The sequence below is a fragment of the Hyaena hyaena genome, unplaced genomic scaffold (genome assembly GCF_003009895.1).
Source record: "Hyaena hyaena isolate Hyena2069 unplaced genomic scaffold, ASM300989v1 scaffold_1938, whole genome shotgun sequence".
NCBI classification, from domain to species: domain Eukaryota; kingdom Metazoa; phylum Chordata; class Mammalia; order Carnivora; family Hyaenidae; genus Hyaena; species Hyaena hyaena.
The window spans coordinates 86,229-108,977 of NW_024082571.1; the positions used below are offsets into that span (position 1 = coordinate 86,229).

A 22,749-nucleotide genomic window follows, 5' to 3' on the forward strand; every position below is an offset into this window, starting at 1 on the left:
TCTTCCTGTGGTTGATTTCGAGTTTCATACCATAGTGATCTGAAAGTGTGTGTAGTATGATCCTAATTCTTTTATATTTATTGAGGGCTGCTTTATGTCCCAGTATGTGATCTATCTTGAAGAATGTGCCATGCGCACTTGAGAAGAAACTGAATTCCTTGGCCTCAGGATGTAGAGTTCTAAATATATCTGTGAGATCCATCTGGTCCAATGTGTCATTCAAGCCCATTGTTTCTTTAGTGATTTTCTGTCTAGTTGATCTATCCATTGCTGTCAGTGGAGTATTAAAGTCCACTGCTATCAGCACATTCTTATCCATAAGATTGTTTCTGTTTGTGATTAATTGTTTTGTATATTTAGGTGCTTCCATATTTGGTGCGTAGAAATTTATAATTGTTAACTCTTCCTGATGGGTAGACCCTGTAATTATTATATAATGCCCTTCTTCATCCCTTTTTACTGTCAGTATTTTAAGGTCCAATTTGTCTGCTATAAGTGTAGCTACTACAGTTTTCTTCTCACTTCCAGTAGCATGATAGATATTTCTGCACCCCCTTACTTTTAATCTGAAGATGTCCTCCAATCTAAAATGAGTTTCTTGTAGAAAGCAAATAGATGAATTTTGTTTTTTTATCCATTCTGCCACCCTATGTCTTTTTATTGGGGGCATTTTGGCTGTTTTTTAAATGTACATAAATGGCACTGTGCTATACAACTCATCCTGCTTATACTTTTTCTACTTAACATTTTTTCTGAGATCTCCCCCAAGTTGGTGTCTATAAATCTACTTTATTATTTGTGACTACTGTATAATATTTCATTATGTGTGTATGCACATTTTACTTATATATTCCTCCAGCAACAGACTCTGACATAGCTTCCAACTTCCTGCTTCCACAAACAGTCCTGTGATGTACATGCTCATATGGGCCTCCTTATGGACTCAGGAGAGAGTTGCCTTGGGGTGTTTACCTCAGAGAGGGATTGTGGGGTGGGAGAATGTGTGCATTCTTAATTTCACTAAGATTGTGCTTCAGGATGGTGGCCCCATTTACCCACTTCCACCAGCAGTGCATGATAGTTTGTATCCTCTAATGGATTATGTTGATCCAGTAAGGGAAATAAAGTAATGTTCCTTATGGACTGATGCTTAGGGAGATTAATCTAATTACCCTAGCTTATGTAACCAAGTGGAAAAGCCACAGCTCAAATCCAAAGTTCTTGATACAGTTTCCAGAAATAATATGAGTCATCCATAGGCAAATATATTATATTATTATTATTATTATTATTATTATATTTAAGCCTTACATTTTCAATGCCTGGTCTAACTCAGTATGCTTAGGACTCCCAAGTGATTAGCACCAGCATATATGAGAGTGTTTAATTAGAGTCCTTAGAGTTTCAAGGTAAAATATATGGAACAAAACTTATTTTATTTTCTCATGTGGACTAGCTAAAGGGCTCAAGTTTTAGTGGATGATTTTGGGTACTCTGGATCTGATTTCAATACTAAGTATTAGGTAGATTATATGAAGTACATATTTTTTACTAGGCACTGATCTAAGTAAATACTTTATAGGCATCACTTCACTTACTCCTTACAACAACCCTATAACGTATTTACTTTATCCATTTGACTGTAGTGGAAACTAAATCTCAATACATGAACTAATTTGTCCAGAGTTACCAGGTATGAGGCTGAGTTGCAATTTGAACCTGAACAGTCTACCTGTAGAGCCTTATTCCCAACTACTAAACTGTGCTGCCTTCTTGTGAAGAAAGTTTTTACAATGTCTTTGCTTTGATATTGAAGATAATTTCTTGTTATTTTAGGTGGTTTAGAGCAGCCATGGGAAGTACAGGGCTATTTCGACAAGAATCTCCAGAGGGAGAGGATATGCAGTTTGAAAATGTCCCCAGGTCTCCTCATTATGCCTCTCTCTGTCCACCACAGTAAGAACCTCTGCCTTAGGACCTCTCACCTAGAGTATAGGGCCTGAGCACAATGCCTTTCCAAATGTAAGGAGTTTATAACTGGCCATGGGTGGTTGGTTGCCTATGATTCCACGCATCCTGATAGTTTTAAAACATATGTCCTCAAAGGCAAACCATTGGCCAATACCTGTCTTGGATGATGTGTGGTCAAATTGTTATCATAGCTGGCTTTCCCCTCACACTTTTCATTATGCTTGCCTTCCACAAGCAAGGTAATTCCATTTATATCTTTACCTGAACCAGGTTTATAAAGGTTGCTTGACTACACAGTATGTATCTCAAGTTAATAGATAGGAATTCTGGTTAATGTGCTTTTTCTGGTTTCTCTTCTTATTTTGTGCACTGCTCAACAAATATTTATTGAGCAGTCTGATAGAGGACACAGGCAGCTGAACAGGAATTCTGATACATTAGGATAAGTGGCACATGGGGAAGTCTGGGTGCTATGAGAGCACACAGGAAGGGCAGCATAAGTCAGGGGAGGTTCCTGGGGAAGCAACCTCTGAGCTGGGAATTAAGAGACAAGTGGGAGGTGGTAGCTAAGTGATAGGAAGGAGGGCGTTAGAGGTAGGGGAACATGGTGACTGTAGAACTCCACAGCTGGAACAGGAATGGGCAGGGGATGAGGCTGGAGGAATCAGCACAGGTCAGATGATGAAGGAAGGAAAAACTAGGCAGAAGGGCAGTGGGAACCACTGAAGGGTTTGAAGCCTGGGTGTGTGTGTGGGGTGGGGGGACACATCAATCATATTTATAATATAGAAAGGTTCCAGTTCTTAACCATCTTTATCTATTGACCATCTTTATTCCACATGCTTGTTAGCAATTCATATCATTGGAAATGGTGAGTGGCAAATAAAGAGTCTAGATGGATTTGTAGACAGAAGGTGCGACTCACAACCCAACCTATAGAGAAGATTTTTGGTAACATATAGAGAAGTATTTTCAATTTTGACTTGATATCTCTGTATTTACAAACCTCTTACAACATTTCCTAAATTTCTCTCAAAACCAGAGCCTGAGTTGGAGGAGAATGGGGGCTATATGACTTTTTTTCCCTCTGTTCTCCACTACTTATTTCTGGGGCATTTCTGTGCCCCAAAATCTTGCTCTCCTTGAGGAGAAGACCATTTGAATATAGCAGCAGGGAGCAGAAGAAAAGAAGAACCACTTGCTGGGTTTATTCATTAAGAAAATATATTTGACACATTCAGAGAGTGGTTTGGGTGACTTAAAAACAACTCCTTGTGAAAAATCAATAGGGAGTTACAAGTGACTGGGTTTTTTTGGATATGTTTTATTTATTTCTGAGAGAGAGAGAGAGAAAGAGACAGACAGACAGACAGACAGCATGAGCAGGGAAGGGTCAGAGAGAGAGAGAGAATCTGAAGTAGGCTCCAGGCTCTGAGCTAGCTGTCAGCACAGAACCCGATGTGGGGCTTGAACCCACAAACCATGAGATCATGTCCTGAGCCAAAGTCAGACGCTTAACTGACTGAGCCACCCAGGCACCCCTACAAGTGAGTGTTTAAATAAAGTTCACAGAGCAGGGCAGATTCTTCAAGGCATTGGGAGCTGACATCAGAAGTGGCTCAGGGTGTTTATAGAGCATCTTGTGGCCAGAGAGGAAACTGTCTGCAGAAGTCAGCTCTCCTTCTCTCCTGGAACCTAGAGAGGGAGGAGACAAAAGTAATTGTTTTGATTGTGAGCTACTGAGCTAGGTGACTTATTTCATTCCTCCCTACCCATCATACTCTCTTAACTGTGGATATAACTATAGTTAATTTTTTTCTGGTTGCTTTGGATGGGTATTATTGAATTTCACAATTCACAAAACAGTTTTTCTGGCTCTGCTCCTTTCTTAGTAATGGACCCTTGGTTGGCTGCTGCACCCATTTCTCCAGTGTTCCCTCATCAGACAGCCTGTTCCTCTGGTTCTTACAGGTAGTTATGAAGTCCTATCCTTTTCTTCTTCCTCTTCCTCTTTTCACAGCTCCTCTGTGAACCTAGGTGGCTAAAGTGAAGGGTTGAACTGTACATTCTTTGGCATTAGTGCAGCTTAATGGATGATGCAGAATGATGAAAAAGGAGACCAAAGTGACCTCTAAACTTGGCTAGCTGATTTTGGGGTTAAGAGTTTTAAGACTGGAGGACCAATGTTAGTATTTTAAACTCAGACGATTATTTAAAAAATGGTTCTGTAATGCAATGAGGCCCTTTATTCTGTGAATTAATGTGCATAACTCATGCTCAAGCATCATGCAACCATCCGGTGTGTAAATTATTGCAGAATACATTTATGCTCTTTTGTATTAGTACATGAAGCTTAATTAGTACATGAAGCTACATGACTTAGATGAACCCAAGTGGAAATATATCATTCAATATGTAAAAAAGAAAAATATTTGGAGATATTTGTTACTTTTTTGGGGGGGTGGAGAAGCAAGGTTGGTTTTTTTATGATGTCTTTTGGTGTAGGTTTCTGGGCTGGAACAGGTGACATGGGACTTCTGAGGTTTGGTTGGTTGGTAGAACACCATTGTTCAGTAAATATTTGTTATTTACTTAGGCATTATGGAGGGAAGCATAAAGCAGATGAAATATGAAGCAGCAGATTTGAAACCTGAGCAACAGAATTTGGGAGCCCCAACCAGTTCAACTTAACTCGGCCTCACCAGACTGAATCCCAGACTCCAGGCTTCCTGTGCTTGCTACAGCTCTCTGATCCTAGAATCCTCTTCAATTCCAGCTACAATGCTATGTCAGACATTTCGCAGATTTGGTCAAAAACTGGTTCGCAGACTTCCAATGGAGCATCAGGAGGCTGAGACGGACACTGCCATAAGCCTGAGCACTCTGGATTTAGTGGTGCTGAGCATAGACCAAATGTTGGGTGCAGGTGTGTATGTCCTGGCTGGTGAGGTGGCTAGCAATCAAGCAGGACCATCTTTTGTGATCTGCTTTTTGGTGGCTGGCCTATCTTCTATACTGGCTGGGTTGTGCTATGCAGAGATTAGTGCCCGGATTCCCCATTATGGCACTGCATATCTCTACAGCTATGTCACTATAGGTGAAATCTGGGCTTTCATCACTGCCTGGAGCCTCATCATCTCCTATGTTGCTGATACAGCCATGGTGGTGTGGACATGGCACTTAGCTTTTAATTACCTGCGTGAGAACCAGTTCTCTCAGGCCCTGCATGAGAGTATTGCACCACATGTTTCCCGTGTCCTTACAGAATATCTAGACTTCTTTGTTGTGGGCCTTGTGTTGTTCCTCATGGAATTGCCTATTCTGAGAAAAAGTCACTTCCTCCTGGTTAGCAGAGTAGTCACTGTGGTGAAACTTTTGATTCTAAGTTTTGTCATCATCTCTGGCTTCATTAAGGGGGACCTGCACAACTGGAAGCTCACAGAAGAGGACTACATAAAGGCTGGACTCAATGAGACCTCTAGCTTGGGTCCCCTGGGCTCTGGAGGATTTGTGCCTTTTGGCTTTGAAGGTATTCTCCGTGGAGCAGCTACCTGTTTCTATGCATTTATTGGTTTTGACAATATTGTGACCAGAGCTAAAGAAGTCCAGAATCCCCAGCGTTCCATCCCCATGAGCATTGTGGTTTCACTGTTCATCTGCTTTTTGGTTTACTTTGGTGTCTCTGCGTCACTTACACTTATGATGCCTTACTACAAACTTCAACCCGGGAACACCCTGCCTGAGACATTTCTCCATATTGGCTGGGCCCCTGCCTACTATGTCGTTACTTTTGGATTTTTCTGTAGTCTTTCTGCACTCATCTTGGGCTTTATGTTACCCATTAATCAGGTGATATACAAGATGGCAATGCATGGCCTCCTGTTCCCTGTCCTTGCCTGGATCCATACTGGCACATACACCCCCATCATGGCTGCTGTGGTCTTTGGAATTGTTGCAGCCATGATGATATTCTTCTTTAAACTCACTGATCTCTTGGACCTCAGGTCAGTTGGGTCCCTGATATCTTACTCTTTGGTTGCTCTTTGTGTTCTCATCCTCAGGTATCAGCCTGAGGTGAAGAAAGGGGGAAATGAAGCAGAGATGCAGGAGGATAATGGACCTGCAGCACAGAAGCTGACTCTACGGAAGCTACTTTTTCCAGGCAGCTCCACTCCCACTCCACTCTCTGGCAGAGTTGTCTATGTTTGCTCCTCACTGCTTGTTCTGCTGCTCATTCTTCTTTGCCTGGTGCTGATTCAGTGGCCAGTTCTGTTTTCTGGAGACCCAGTGTGGATTTCAGTGGTTGTGATGCTCCTGGTGCTCATCACAGGGCTCACTGGGATCATCTGGAGACAGCCACAGAGATCCAGTCCCCTTTATTTTAAGGTTCCTGCTCTGCCCATCCTCCCAGTACTGAGCATCTTTGTGAATGTCTGCTTTATGATGCAGATGACAACTGGCATCTGGACCCCAGTTAGTATCTGGATGCTGATTGGGTTTGCTACCTACTTTGCCTATGGAATTCAACAAAGCCTGGTTGCTTAATCCCGCTTAAATTTGGGGCATAATTTTATATCCTGCAATTTTGCTTAATTCACATATGAGTCCTAACAGGTTTGTGTGTGTGGGGGGGGAGTATTTTGGATTTTCCATGGAGAGTATCATGTCATCTGCAACAAGTGAAAGTTTGACTTCTTTGCCAATTTGTATGCCCTTTATTTCTTTCTGTTATCTGATTGCTGAGGCTGGGACTTTCCAGTACTATGTTTAACAACAGTAGTGAGAGTGGACCTCCTTGTCATGTTTTTGACTTAGGGGGAAAACTCTCAGTTTTTCCCCACTGAGGATATTAGCAGTGGTTCTGTCATATATGTCCTCTATGATGTTGAGGAATGTTCCTTTTATTCCAACTTTTTTGAGGGTTTCTATCAAGAAAGCATGCTGTATTTTGCCATATGCTTTTTCTGCATTTGTTTAGAAAATCATATGGTTCTTGTCTTTTCTTTATTAATGTAGTATATCTGTTGATTGATTTGCAGATATTGAAACACACCTTGCAGCCCAGGAATAAACCCCACTTGCTCATGGTGAATAATGCTTTTAATGCATTATTGGAATCAATTTGCTAGTGTCTTGTTAAGAATTTTTGCATCCATATTCATCAGGGAAATTGGTCTGTAATTCACCTTTTTAGTGGGATCTTTGTCGGTTTTGCAATCAACATAATGCTGGCCTCATAGAATGGGTTTACATTTTCTCCCTATTTCTATTTTTTTAAACATCTTCAAAATAATAGGTGTTAACTCTTCTATAAATATTTCATAGAATTCCCCTAGGAAGCCCTTTGGCCTTGGTCTCTTATTTCTTGGAAGAATTTTGATTACTGATTCAATTTCTTTACTGGTTACATGTCTGTTCAAATTTTCTATTTCTTTCTATTTCAGTTTTGTAGTTTATATTTCTAGGCATTTATCCATTTCTTTCAGATTGCCTAATTTTTTGGCATATAATTACTCATAATATTCTCTTAGTATTTCTGTATATCTGCATTGTTGTTATCTCTCCTCTTTTATTTGTGATTTTATTTTTTGGGTCCTTTTTGGTAAATCTGGCTAGGGGGTTATCAATTTTGTTAGTTCCTTCAAAAAACCAGGTCTTAACAACTGATCATTTCTAAAGTTCCCTTTACCTAAAAATTTCTAGGATTTCCTCTGGTTCTTCTGTTCTGTGATTCTCTGAATCAGATCTCTTTACTGCATGAAGTGTGAACAGGAAACATGCCCACTTACATTACAACTTAGTGTTGGAGCTGTAGAGGTACAATAAATAACACTCCATTTCCTCCTCCCATGTTCAGAAGCAATTGATAATCAAGATATACAGATAGATGATTAAACTGTCAGCTTTAGATCTGAAACCTGATTGCCTTGTTAATCCTGCCTCACTAAGTTAGACAGACTTACACCTCATCACAAGTAGTGCTGAGCACCCCCGACTACCACTGCAGGAGAGATTTTTCTTTTATTAGATTTACTTGTATTTCAGGTTGGAATGCATGTGTCCTTTGGGCAAGATGGTCCTAGATAAGAAAAGAAAATCAACTAAAACTGGAAGGGGCTGAGTTAGACATGCTCATTGCTGTCTCTTCAACTCACCAATCAAAGTCACAATGAGAGAAGTCAGGAATATTACTCTGTTCAGTGGTGCTCACTTCAGGAACTGCCACCTCACCTGTAAAGTTTGTGAAAACACAGATTGCTGGATCTTGTGCCCAGTATTTGGAATTCAGTAGGCCGGGGGGGGGGGGCATGCAGAACTTGTACTGATAACAAATTCCCAGCTGTTGTTGATACAGCTGGTCCAGGGACCACAAACAGAAAATCAAAGCTCCAGCTGAAGCTCCTCCACATGTAAAGATGAAGTAATGGCAACAAAGGTGCAGTTTGAACACTTATCTTCATTTAATGAAACAATCAGATTAAAATGACATCATTAATCCTTTCACAGTGGGGAACTCTTAGTGAATCATTTCACAGTGTATATGTCTATCAAATCACCACAATGTACACTTTAAACATCTTAAATTTTATATGTCAATTTTACTTCAATTAAAATGGAAATTAAAAAAATAATATACCATAGTTATCTGTGTGTCTTTATTTTCTTTATTTTATTCCCTGATTGCAGATCATAGGTTAGGAGTATGTTGCTCACTCCAGAGCACTCAGCTGGGTGCCAGACACACAAGGAGTATATAATAAATTTATGTTAAATAGAATTGAGCCTTACACATTTCTTTGGTACAGTAAATTATCCTTCCTTTCAGGCTAACACTATGCTACTCCTTTAAAACTTTCCTCTGGGAGACTTCCTTGACAAACAGCTTTTATCTCCATCCAGTACTATATTTAGAACTGTTTCTAGGTCTGTACCCAGCATCTAGAACTGTACTCAGGCACTTTTAGTTTTGCCTTTGTGTGGCTCTGCCTGAGTTCTGGTGACTGTTCTGTCTGTTCCATCAGAGTAAAATGCTGCTCAGGGCAGAGTAGGTTCTGCTCTTCCTGTAGACCCATCAGTAAGAACAGTGTTGTTAACCGAAAGAGAAAAAGGGGAAATACAGCCTCATAGGACCACCTCTGGTTCCACACCATCTGTTTCTATGGGATATGGGAAGGGGGCCGAGGTACCAAAATTGATAGAAGGCCCAACCTGCTCTATGTGACTCAAAGGAGTCCCTGAAAAGGAGGCTGGCTCCAGCATGGGTACAACAGGTATTTTCTTGAATAAGTTAAAGTTTGAGGGACGAGTTAAGATGGCAGAGAAATAGGGAGACCTTGGGCTTTCCTCATCTCTCAAACACAGCTATATTGAGGTCAGATCATGTTGAACATCCAGGAAATTGATCTGTAGACTGGAAAAAGGATTCCCAAGGTTAATGGGAGACAGTGTGACTGGTGTGAGGTGCAAAAAAAAAAAAAAAAGTGAATTGGGGGAGAGTAAAATGATGGTGCTGTGAAAGGGAGGGAACTCTTTCATGGATAGACAAAAGGGAGAGCAAGAGAGGGGTTGAGTGGGTGGGGAATTGGGTTCACACAAGAGGAAAACATTTCTAGACCATGGACAGGAGAGTGGTAAGTACTGACTACTGCAAGTTTTTTTGTAAACATAATTTGGAGCTAAAATCCTGAGGTTTTCAAAGTGTGTGACTTTCTCCAGAGCAGAGCTGTGGTGTCTGCTCCTGGGGAGGAAGGAAGCTGGCTCTTGTGTACATAGCTTGGTGTAGAGATCTCCGTGGCTCACTGGGAGAGAACAGTCCCCTTCCTGGAGTACTTGGGACAAAAGACCCCTTAGGCCCCAGCAAAAGGCCTTTCACCCAGAGAGCTTGCCCAGAGTGAATATAACCTTGTTGCTGCTTTTTGTGCTACACCATAGATTCCATGCACTAATCAGGAATGGGAGTATTTTTCTGGGAAAAGGACAACAGACACAGCGTGAAGAGGCTCTAATCCAAGGGAGAGGATCAAATTCAGGTCATGCCATATACTTTAAGACTTTGAATTTTGAATCCCAGCCACTTGCTAAAAAGAAATCGCTGGATAGTTGTTGTGTCACAGGGCATGCTGACTGCCCTAGCTATTCTGTAAGGTCTGCCTTACAGAATAGTGTGACTCCACTTTCCCCCCAACACCAACAACGTGAGATGCTAGTGAGTAGCATAGAGACCCCCAGTGGAAGCAGGGCCCCCATACACCACCCCCGCCCCTCTATACCTGGCAGCTGCTCATTACTGGCAGTACTGGCTCTGAGCTGATGCAGCAGCCTCTCCCTCAGACCAGCACAGCCAGCACTTACCATGCACCAAGTGTACTGAAAATCAAGTGCTTCAAAATGACACCTGCAGTACTGGTTAAATGAGTCTAAGTTTTATGGTTGGTATAGAAGAGCCAGCGTTTTTCTATTTTATTTATGTTTGAGGCCTGCCTGGCAAGTGAGGCATAGTAAGCTACTTTCTTACTTGTGAAATTTCTCATAATTCCAGTAAGGAATTGGTGATTCCAGGGAAGCCTGCTACTGGCAGGATTACCCATATAGGTACCAACTCCTTTAGATGTTTTTATTTGTTTCTTTGTTTGTTTCATTTTGTTTTAAAGACTAGTACAAATACCCCATAAGAATATCTAAGATTCTTTGAGGAGAGAGAATTTACATCCAAAATGGAAAGAAAAATAGACTAAAATAAGGAGATACTGGTAATTGTATAGAGATGGAGGCATCTTGACTTTGGAGGGAAAGGTATGGGTAGAAACTGAGAATGAGATATTGGTCAAGAGATATTTCATGGAGGAGGATGCTTATGGAGCAAAATGGGAGATAAGAGTCATGGATGAGTTGATAAATAGAAGGGACAGTAATTCTAGGGTACACAGAATGAGACTCATGAAAGAATGAGACTCTTGTGAGGGATGTTTGTATTTGCATTTGAAGGGAATTTATGAGCCAGGTTTGTATTGTGTATTGTGCCATGGAGTGAGATTTCTGAATCAGAAAAGGATGAGATATGATTCTCATTGCCATCTGGAAGACAGACAGAGGATGTTGACAGACTCTTCCTGGGAGACAGTTGTTGCAAGTGCTACCATCACATAGGTCTTGGTTTTCAAACTAGTTCATGAACCAACAGTATGGATGTCCTCTGGGAGCTTGTTAGAAATGCAGAATCTTGGGGTGCCTGTGTGGCTCAGTCAGTTAAGCATCCAATTTTGGCTCAGGTCCTGATCTCACAGTCTGTGAGTTCGAGCCCCACGTCAGGCTCTGTGCTGACAGCTCAGAACCTGGAGTCTGCCTCGGATTCTGTGTCTCCTTCTCTCTCTCTGCCCCTCCCCTGCTCACACGCTGTCTCTCAAAAAACGAATAAAAGTTTAAAATTTTTAAATAAACAAATAAATGAAATAAATGCAGAATCTTAGGTCCCATCCCAGACCTAATGGATCATAACCTGCATTTTATCTTTTTTTTTTTTTTTTTTTTTTCAAATAGTTTATTGTCAAGTTGGTTTCCATATAACACCCAGTGTTCACCACAAGTGCCTTCCTCCATGTCCATCTCCCCACTTCCCCCCACACCCATCAGCCCTCAGTCTGTTCTCAGCATTCAAGAGTCTCTCATGGTTTGCCTCTCTCCCTCTCCCCCACTATTTCCCCCCTTCTTCTCCCCCTTGTTCCTCCGTCAAGTTCCTCCTAATCCTCCTATACGTGCAAACATATGATATTTGTCCTTCTCTGCCTGACTTATTTCGCTCAGCATAACACCCTCAAGGTCCATCCATGTTGCTACACATGGCCAGATTTCATTGTTTCTCATTGCCATGTAGTATTCCATGGTATAGATAAACCACATCTTCTTGATCCATTCATCTGTTGATGGACACTTAGGCTCTTTCCATGTTTTAGCTATTGTCCTCCTAATCTTTTAAACAGATTCATTTGTATGCTCTTTCACATTTCAGAAGCACTTACCTTAGACGATGGATGATAGGTGTCTTGCCTCAGGTGAGCACTATGGAAGGTCTTGAAACTTGAGAATTGGGAGCACAAGAGGAGGGGCCAAGTCTGGGAAAACTGAATTTGAGGAAGAAGTCTGGACCTTGTCTGCCCTCTGTCCTCAGGCCTCCCACACCAGACACTGTGCCAGGGTTTGGCACTCTGCCCACTCTGGAAAATCCCTACAGTGCCTGTGCTGGAGTCTGCCTGGTCCTTGGGGGCCTCTCCTCATGCAAGGATTGTGAGGGTTAGGAGATCTGCCAATTCTGTTACACCTACTTCATGTGATGGCTTCAGGGTTATTAGAGAGATCATATTAGTCATGACCCACCTCAAGGTTGTAATGTCTCTTATTCATACGAGTGATAACATGATAATACTAATTTAGGAGGCTATGGAGGTTGGGGGGATTGAAATAGGAACTTTTAACGATCTTTCAGGGAAATTAGGGTACTTTTTTCTTTCAGAAGCTTTGAGAGACCGGATGACTCCATAAAGGGTTGTACCCTGGTAGAGACCAATGTAAACCTTTTTAAGGAATATTTTGATGATTGTATTGGGTTAATAACAAAATATATGAGACCTATAATTCCAGAGACCTGGACTGATAGGCAATGGAACAATGTTATTAGGGGGCATTTGAGAATATTCCTCAGCCTTTGAGGATTTGTGTACCTCATCCTCAATCAGAACAGGTAATAAGAGAGACGAATATTGAAGGAAACCATATTAAGATAAGGAAGAATTTCTGAGATTAGAGGGTGGTGGGGGAGACAGGAGGGTTCCAGCTCTCTGGCTATGGGCATGGCTGTCTCACTTGGGTTTGGAATCCTCAGTCTTCTGCCAAGAAACAGGGAAATGTATAAAATGAACTCTCACAATCTTTTTTAATGTTTTTTTTTGTTTTCTTTGTTTATTTTTGAGAGAGAGAGAGAGAGATTTTTGAGAAGGAGAGGGTCAGAGAGAGAGGGAGATACAGAATCTGAAGCAGGCTCCAAGCTCTCAGCTAGCTGTCAGCACAGAGCCAGATGCGGGGCTCGAACCCACGAAGCATGAGATCATGACCTGAGCCAAAGTCGGACACTTAACTGACTGAGCCACCCAGGCGCCCCTCTCACAATCTTTTTTATCCAAAGAATTCTCCAGTCAACTTCTGAAATGCAAAGGTAGGGTGGATATGTGGTGTATGTAAGGTAGTGAAGCATGGGGATGATGAATGACCGAAGAAAAAAACATCTGAAATCCATGTTCTTTGTCTCTCCATGTATTTATCTTGTCTCATTAATGAGATTTAAAAACCTCCTAAGGGAAAAGAATATCTCTTTTATGTATTACCTCTTTATATCTCCAATGTACACAAAAGCATATAATATTTGTTCACTACTATGCCCCATACTTTGTTTAGAAAGCCCTAAACACTTTCTATAATCATCTATTTAACACAAATGTTCTATGAGGTGAGTATTGTTATAGTCTCTTTACAAAAGTTGAATCTAAGGCTCAGAGAAGTTATGTCACTTGTGTAAAGTGGGTAGTGAAGCAAGGATTTGTACCCAGTTTCAGCCAAGTTTATGCCTCTAACCCCTCAGCTGTCTTCTGCATGAAGTTGTAGCTCAGTAAGGGACTGATGATCATTGAAACTTGATGGGATAGAATAATTGAAAGATAGTAGATAATTCCAAATAGTGAATAATGAAAAAATAATTTTTGTTTTGTGGTATGTAGTCAGAGAAACACTCAGTGACACAGGCAGGCTTCTACTCACACATTCTCTCATTCACCTTCACTGTGATCCACCCTGCAGTGAGGAGCTTGGAAAGGTGGCAGGGGTGGGTACATATATTCATAAAGAACATCACTGAAAATCACATGTGTGCATACTATATGGACATATGTATTTGAGTTTGAGTTGAAATATGCAAGAAGAAGTGGACTACCTCTTTCTGACAGGTCTAGAAACATGTGCATATTTGTTAGATTTATTGGATATGAGGTGTGTGTGTGTGTGTGTGTGTGTGTGTGTGTGTGTGCGCGCACACACAAATCCTGAAGGACTTCAACCAGCTATAAGGAACTGCCTGCTTTCCACCCCCAACCCTCACTGATATATTTGTACCAAACACTGATATTTACTTTGATCACCTCTCAAGGGAACTTGAATGAGTTTTCTTCCTGGGAAGTTTATGGCTAAGATGCTGGACTGCTTTGGATCCCCTATAAATCTGCAATCAGAAGATATTTGCAGTTAAAAAGAAACAGCAGCCATAAGACAATCCCCTCCTGTCTTTTACTTTCTAGATTAATACACAGCCACCCTTGTATGCACACCACTCATGTAACCACCTCCTCTCTCCTAGAACCCCTCATGGAAGGTACTAAGAGAAGTCATTTTATTTACCTCTTTACCTCCAAGTGAAATTCCCTGTTTGAGCCATCCTAGAAAGAAGAGAATTAAAATTATACCAATGAAAGAGTTTATTTTTTAAATTATTTTTATTTATTTCTAGGAGAGAGAGAGAGAGACAGACAGCATGAGCAGGGGAGGGTCAGAGAGAGAGGGAGTCACAGACTGAAACAGACTCCAGGCTCTGAGCTGGCAGTCAGCACAGAGCCCGACGCAGGGCTCGAACCCATGAACCACGAGATCATGACCTAAGCGAAAGTCGGACGCTTAACCGACTAAGCCACCCAGGCGCCCCCCAGTGAAGGAATTTAGATGTGAGATTGTGAGAAACTAGTCATTTATGAAGCTAATTTCCTGGAAAGCAATGAGCTTTGACAGAAGCAAGTTTGGAAAGAGGAGTTGAATGTCTCTGGTTATATCTTTAGAAAATCTGAAACAAAGCTCCTGAAGAGGTTATGATCTGCACATGATTTGAAGGCAGATATAGGACAGGAACCCCCTCCCCCACCTTCCAATAGCAGTGCTTGGGAGACTTTTTAATGAGTATTTTTTGATGACAAATTTTACCTTAATTCTGACAGCATCTCTCATCCAAAGAAGGAGGAAATACTGATATTATATACATAATATAACATCATTACATTGAAGAAAATGGACCATGGAGATGAAAGGAGAAGGGATTTCCCCCTTTCCCCAGGTATGCAAATTACCTGACTTAATTTGTGTAGTGTATGCTTTTCTGTGCTTTGTAGTCTTCTCAGGAATGAGATTAAGAAGTCCTGTTATTATTAAGAAATTACTCCGTGGGGGAAGAGGGGAGATGAGAGACATATAGATGGAGATATAATGGATATTCTGTCGCATTTGAACCCTACACCACTTCAAGAAGACCAGGTGCAAGGGAAATGAGGATAAATGGAAGCTGAGCCAGGACTCAGGTCCTGGCTCCTGTCTTCCATATTCAAAGCCTCAGTTTTTGCAGTTTTACCTTGAATTTCACTGGTCCTTGCATTTCACTTTCTAATAATGAACAGAAGTTAAATACCAAAGATCCTCAGCTTCACCAAACTTTTCTTCCCTTTCCATTCCAAGCAAAAAGCAAAATTGACAGCTAGTTTAGGTTTGGAATCAGCGGCCATTTCCCCAAGACCTAAATAGTCTGGACAGCTGCAGGGATAGATCCCCCAGATTCCCCCCCAGAGACCAACCTAGCCCAGAACAGCTAATGTCCTGTGGTCTTCCAAGGCATTAGCTCAATAGAGTAGGAGGAATCCCTGGCCTGAAACAGGCCAACTGCTTCACAGTAGGATTCTCAGGGAATTGGACACCAGAGGGACACTGGTTCCTGGCTGACTCGATAAAATGTGTTACTGAAACCCAAGTTCATCTACCCACCATCATTCCAAAGGCCAACACTCAACAGGGGAGGTTTGGATAGGAATATGAGCTTTATTAAGGAGCGCATCTACCGAAGAAGAAGGCAAACTCTTGTCTGAAGGGCAACTCCCAGGTCTCTGCCTAGCACAGGGATTTTAAAGGAGCTTAGGACAATTAATCAGTAAAGGGAGTACAGTGGTCCTTAATGTTGCTTGATTACATGCAGACTTAATGGTACCAGCTACAGATGTTATCTCAGTTCTGGGAAGTTGTGCAAGGGAGTTTAGTTTCTTGGTGCACAAGTGTGGGTGGTGTGGTGCAACATTTTCTGAATTCTTTTTCATGGTGTACAGAAGGGCTCTGTTCTTTTCTAAAAAAGGATGCATGATTTATAGATATATAAGAAAGGTTACTCAATCATGTGGGCTCAGAGTGTTGGTAAGGAATTAAAGAATAGGTGGAATACTTTCCCTGGGATGGCTCCCTTTGGGGATGATTAGCACTTCAAATCCTTTTGATGTACAGGTTCAGCATCTCATTGTTAATTTTTTGGCTGAAGTCAGTAAAATTAAAGGCTATTAAAGAACATCTAACCTGAAAAGGGGCAATGATGGACCAAGAGGGGTGGGAGCCAGGGTTGGAATAGGTGAGTCCCATGGAGCCAGGCAACTCAGAGATTAAGTTTCCAGAGGTTTGCATAACTGAGGATTTGTGGCTGAAAGAGACTGGGTTTCTGTGTCAAGAATAGCAGGACTGGAAGCATGTTGGAGGAGATGATCACCACAGAGGCTGGGGGATGGAATGGGGTTGCTTTCCATGGATGGACACTTTTCTGTCTTTTAATCCTCACAGAATTATTAGGGAAATTTTATTAACTGAACCTTACAGGTAATGAAACTGAAGCTCAGACAGATTGTATCAAGTGCCCAAGGTAACAGAGTATTTTAAGAGGCAAATGTAGGATTTGAACTCAGGTCCTTGGTTCAGAGCCATACCACTGGGCAGAACATTTATAATTTCACCACACACTGGGCACAAGGTTTTATTCTTTTCTTTTATGTGTCTGCCTTAGCTGAAGGTGAGGTGGGGGGTGTCAAACAGGTGCTCAAAAGTGTCTGTTGAGAGAAGGAATGAGTAATCTCTGCAGATTCCACTTCCATGGTGTGGGCCAGAATCCTACAGACTCTGTGGTAGGAAAAGGAATATAGCAAAGGAGTTCCAGTGTGGGTCCAGAAACTGGAAAAAGGTTTCCTGTGCATTTCCATGCTTTCTCCTGGACATTCTACACCTTGAGAATCTAGAGGACTGGGCACTGGATTTTAGAAGAAAGCAATAGAGTGTACATGTGTACAAAGGCATTTGATGACTGTGTGAGAGTGTATAAGTATGGATATGCATGCCTTTATGTAAATGTATGAGTTTGTGAATATGTGTCTTTGTGTTGCATACATGTGACAATGTCACATATAAGTGTGTATATGTGAATATTTTGAGGGTATGTATGTGTGCACATGTATAATTGTGAGTATATGTGTGTGTGTATCTGCATGTGTGCAAGTGCATGTGTGTATGTGTGTGTGCTGTCTCAGGGAAGGCTGAAGATGTCTTTGATTTGTGCAAATTTCTGCCTTATTTCAGGTTACGGTATGGGGTGGGGTATAGGAGAAGGCCAGAAGAGAAAGACCGTCTGTACTTAGGGTGTGAGAAGTTGGGTAGCCTGGAAAGTGGGTGCCTCTGCCCTGCCATGCACAAGGGGATGGCATCAGGGTCTCGGGTCTGAGGCTGGGTGGATCCTGAGGCCTTTACTCAGGGCTTGAGTTGGAAGATCTCAGAGCGCCTGCTCTGATCAGGGAGGGCCATAAAGATATGGGGACAAGCTGGACGGTGGCCAGGCAGTGGAGGGTTCAGACCTACTTTCTGCATCCTCCCGCCCCCATGATATGGAAATGACGTTACCAGGTTGCAGTTCCTAACTCTAGGCTTTACCCATTCTGTCTGAGAGCCAGAGTCCCCAGAAGTCTTTGTGTGCCCCTTTCTGAGGCTTGAATGACCAGAATCACAGTGGAAACTTCTTTCTGGCCAGTACTACCCAGACAGATTCAAACCAAGTCCTTGTCTCTTTGAGGCTTCTGATAAAGCCATATGTGTGTTCCTACTGAATTTTACACAAGCTGAGGCTTTCAGACCTATTGTGCTAACAAGTTCTTACTGAGTTTAACTCACATCATCTTGTTGCACTTTGTGAAAGTGCAGGCCCAGGCTGATTTTGTGAAATTGGAGCCCAGAACCCTCACCCTCAATAATGGAAGAAGTTTCTTCTGGATAGAGAAGTGGGTCAGAGTATAGGGACACTGAGAGGATGTGGGGTAAAGCTGATGGATCACAGGTGAGTCAGACCTTTCCTGGCAGGAGGGCCATGGTCAACAGGGCAGTTTCAGAGAAGAGAGATCAGAAACCACCAATTTTTCCTCTATTTCCCCCTGTGACTCCAAGTAGTACCAAGGGAAACTCAGAGTGTGATAGGAAGGAGCAAGAATAGAACCAGGAAAGTTCTTACCTGTGTGAAGCTTTGAGGAGCTCTGGAAACACAGAACAAAGAGCAAATGATGAATGAAGAGAAGTTCTTGCAGCTCAGGAAGTAGGAGGAGAGGGGCAAGGGCTGTGGGACTCTGAGAGGTAGAGGGGTGTGTGTGCTGAGGGTGAGGGTGTGCACAGCACAGAGTTTGTGATGTACATGTCTGTGCTCCGTGGTTAACAGCCTTGTGTGAACCAGGTATCTTTGTAAAAATACATAAAATGGGAAAGGGTATAGTTTTGACATGAGTTTTATAAACCAAGCATTGTGAGCTAGCTTCTCACTGGGGCCTATGAAGTTTGCTTTTCTGTTAGGAGCAGCAGTTAACACAAATGGGAAGACCCCGGAATTGGGAATCAAGAAAACATAGGTTCCAGTTCTGGGCTCTAGTTATCAGCGGGGACCCTGTGAAGCATCACCTCTGTGAGCTGGCATGTCATCTGCTCTATGAAAAGCCACGCAGCCCACAGTGCTGGGACCAGAAAAGGGAAGGGGGCTGGAGTAAGTGATGGCATTTCAGTGTCCAGTGAGAATAGGATGCCAGAGGAGAGGGCTGCAGGAGGGATTTCCAAAATCAGAAACTCGTGGGTTTTTGCCGGAGCCTTAAGGCTCCTCCAGCCTGGGAGCCCAGCCCTGTCTCTATGCCCAGGGCCCAGAGCTGGCTCTGCAGGAAGAGTCAATATCTGTCGCCCTCTAGTAGCCACTAAACACATCTCAGGACTCTGCGGAGAAATTTCCCTTCAAGTCCAGAGGGCCTTGCCACTCACCCCATTGTAAAAATCGTATGTGTCAGAAAGTGATGTTTGATCATCCAACCACATCTTCCACCCCATCTCGCCTGATTTCTGGAGGTACTCACGACATCGTTAAGGCTGAAAAGGTCTTCCTGAGGTTTAATCCTATTTCCCATTGCCTGAAATTTTAAGTTTGGCTTTTGTGTATGTATAGTGGAGACAAGGGGTTGAGATTAAGATATTGAGCAGAGAGACCAATTTCTATCCTTTCTTGGGTTTCACCTCCACTTCAGATTCCCAGAATCTTTGAGAGTTCAAAGAAAGAAAGCAGGGGTAGTGACATTCCTAGAGAAAATGAGTCTAGAACAGACCAGCATTAGGAGCCGAGGCTTCTGCAAATTTGCACCTGTGCTCAGTCCATCAGCCTCAGCAGGGAAGATGTATTGGCAGGAGCCAGGAGACAAAAGACGAGATATGCCGGAGGGAGATGGTATATTTCACGATGCTGAAGGACTCCCTATTTGGTAGCTCTGGAATCCCCTCCTACCCACCAGGCTGCCCTTGACCCTCCCCTTATTGTGCTCAATGCTCTTTAGTGACTGCCTGTCTTGGGGGAGACACCCAGGGGGCCAAGAGTCATTGGGTGGGCAAGGGAGAAGAGGAGGAAGATGGAATACCAGGTAAATGACTGAGGAGGAGGTGGAATGACTAGGATTGGGCTGGAGTCCCATGATCACTGGGGTGCTTGGAAGGCTTGACAGAGGAGACTCCAGGAGGCAGATGCTGAGTTGCTGGTAGTGAGCGAGTGGGGCTGGGAGTAGGAAGGAATATTGAAAGGGATTGAGTTCTACTGATTTAGGTTCTTCTTTTGGGAAACCTGGTGAAAAATGAGCCAATGATTCTGTTTCCTATATATGAGAGAGTTTTATATATACAAGAAGGGTTACAGAAGCCATGAGGTGATAAAAGGGGACACATAATTTGTTTCCCTTCCTGTATTTGAAGATATGATGCATCTCCTCCCTGGACCGGTTACCCTACATGGGCCTGTCTGAGTGGTGCAAAAAGCCACTGGGCAGTTCTGGCCAAGGATGCAAAGAAAAAATCCTCAGGTTTTCTGCTTTGCACACACCGCTCCCTAGCAACTCCCTAGGAACTCTAGCAAAGTTCCTCCAGCAGGCTTCCCGCCTCTCCTTACTACACTTCCCACAGAATGTACCAGATGCAAAGATATCTGGCAGAAAGGGGCATTAAGTGCACTCCCAAAATTTCCAGTAGCTCCTAGTTGACTAACTGGGGAGATGAAAGGGCTTAACTGGCCAGCATGGCTAGAAGTGAGGCAACCCAAATCTGGAGCCACGGATAAGGTTCTGTGAGGAGCAGAGTGCTGCCATTGGAGTCTGTGCTGCCTCCTCCTCATCCAGCCTTCCATCTTCCACACAAAGAATCTCCCACCTTGTCCCTTTCCAGCCCTTCTCATGAGCATCATCTCACCCCAGAAACTGAAGGTTTGTACTGGGGGTCAGGGAAGAAGGGGAGACAAACTCATAGACAGGGACATAAAGTCCCAGTAAATTCAAGCCAAGATGGACAGACTGGGACCAAGAAAGCAAACCTGGTCTGTACACCCTGGAGAGTCCCAGAGACTCAGAACGGAGTCAACAGAGAAAGACAGTCCTCAGCAGAACTGATAGACAGGGAGATAGATCCAGCGGCAGGAGAGAGGAAAGAGAGGAGAGCAAAAGATCCAAGACAGAGAGACACCCAAAGGCAAGAGATAACAGAGACAGACACAATCTCAGAGCTATGCATTGGATGAAAGGTCAGGGGATTGGAGAGCCATGGACCAAGAACCAAAGACAGATTCATGGACATGGGGCCAGGGCTGAAGAGATAGTCAGAGAAATGCACACAGAGGGAGGGAGAGGGAGACAGAGAAGGGAAAGGAGGAGGTGCGGGCCAGAGTGGGAGGCAGTAGGAAGGGGCAGGCAGAAGTTACTGTGGGTGGGATGCAGATGCTGAGTCAAGGGCTCTGCTGGTGTGTGTGTGTGTGTGTGTGTGTGTGTGTGTGTGTGTGTGTGTAACACAGCAATTCAGAGCTCCATACAAAATGGCAGAGTATTCTGCTGAAGGAGACCCCATACCCCTCTCTCTGCAGGACTGCTCTGAGCAGTATAGGGGAAGGAGGGAGAACAGAAACAAGATGCAAGTTAGAGAAAGACTGAGATGGAGAAGAAATGGCAGAGCCCTGACTGAGACCAGAGGGAGAGAAACTGAGAGTGGAGCAGGGAGTAGAGAAATGGACAGAAGACAGAGGGAGACAGAGGAGGAGAAGGAAGATGATGGAGGCAGGTGTGCAGAGTCAGGGAGAGGGAGGGGCCTCTCACTACAGGAGGGAGAGAGGGGCAGGGAGGGAGACAGGCTGTTGAGAAGCAGATGAGGGGAAAGGCAGGAAGCAAGCAGGATGCCTGTCTCCCCAGGGGTGGATGGTGGTGGAAGAGGAACATAGTAGGAGATTTCTCAGTGGGCTGTTGGGGGTTGCTTATGTCATTGTATAAAGAGCTGCTGAGTATACTTCTTAGGTGGATCAGGGACTGGCTTCCAAATTACCACAGACTGGACTCCACCTAGCTCCTCACATTATCCTCCTGCCAATCAGTACATCCTCCATACCAAGGACCCTGGGGAATTTATTTACTTCTAAATTCACAACTTGCTGCCATAAAGTCTCCAACAAAGTCCCATTTAAGCCTTTATTCCACCAACTCACCCAGATATGACCCCTCTAGTCTTCCATTGCCCACCTCCTGCTTTCCTTCTGGATCCTGTCTAATCCACCTCTTTCACTATTTCTCAACTTGCCCATGGGCCCCGCCTCCCAAATGCCCCGCCTCCCTAGGGGCCTCATCTCTTGAGGTCCCCTGCCAAGCTCTGCTTCAAGTGCTGGTTCTGCTTAACCACGCCTTTCCCTGTCCCTGAGTTTGGCTTGCACTTTCTTCTCAGGTCTTTCTCCTCTGAGAAAGAAAAAGCCCATAGGTAAGTGATTTCTCATTTTTATAGAGTTGGCAGGGAAACTAACACAGAGCCAGAGAAGAAAGAGGTTGGGCTTGGAGTGCTGCTATGGGGCTTGCATATTACATGGCTAGACTTTGAATTGGAGGGTATAGACCAGAGGCCTGCAAATTTGGGAAGGGCAGGTAGGTTTGCTGGGATCAGAGTGATTTGGAAGCCTACACTCTGTTCTCCTCCAGACCAGAAAGGTTCTCAGCTCTCCTGAGGAAAATATGAGTTAGGGTAGGTTATTCCTTGGCACTTCTACTCAGTCCCTCTCACTTCTTTGCCCTGCTGTCCTTCTTTGCCTTTCCTTTCTGACATGTGCAGAGCTTGCTTTCTTCATCTTTGTCTTTCCCACAGTGCCTGGCACATAGTATGCTTAGGCATGTTCTTTGAATGAAGATTCTTCCATCTAGCTCTGCTGCCTCCTTCATGTTTTGACGTACTTTCTCACTTGAGATTCTAAAAGTCTCTATATCATATCTTCTTAGGGAGGACATTGGTATGGACTTTGCAGAATAGCAGGTCCAGTTTGTTAAGGTGGTAAACCATCACCAGAGAGGATTTGAAGGTATTCTTCCTCCATGCTGATAG

At 43.3% G+C, this 22,749-nt stretch overlaps 1 protein-coding gene across 1 annotated transcript; it reads left to right on the forward strand.

The window, feature by feature from the left end:
* Positions 1-4,752: 4,752 nt before the first annotated feature.
* Positions 4,753-6,581, forward strand: LOC120226993 (cationic amino acid transporter 3-like). The gene has a single exon (XM_039225152.1). It carries the CDS (start codon positions 4,753-4,755, stop codon positions 6,514-6,516), a length of 1,764 nt encoding a protein of 587 aa, XP_039081083.1. The 3' UTR covers positions 6,517-6,581.
* The last annotated feature ends 16,168 nt before the right edge of the window (positions 6,582-22,749 follow it).

Bases quoted from the DNA above. Each gene is read 5' to 3' on its own strand.
- LOC120226993 (XM_039225152.1), top strand. From the start codon at position 4,753: ATGCTATGTCAGACATTTCGCAGATTTGGTCAAAAACTGGTTCGCAGA.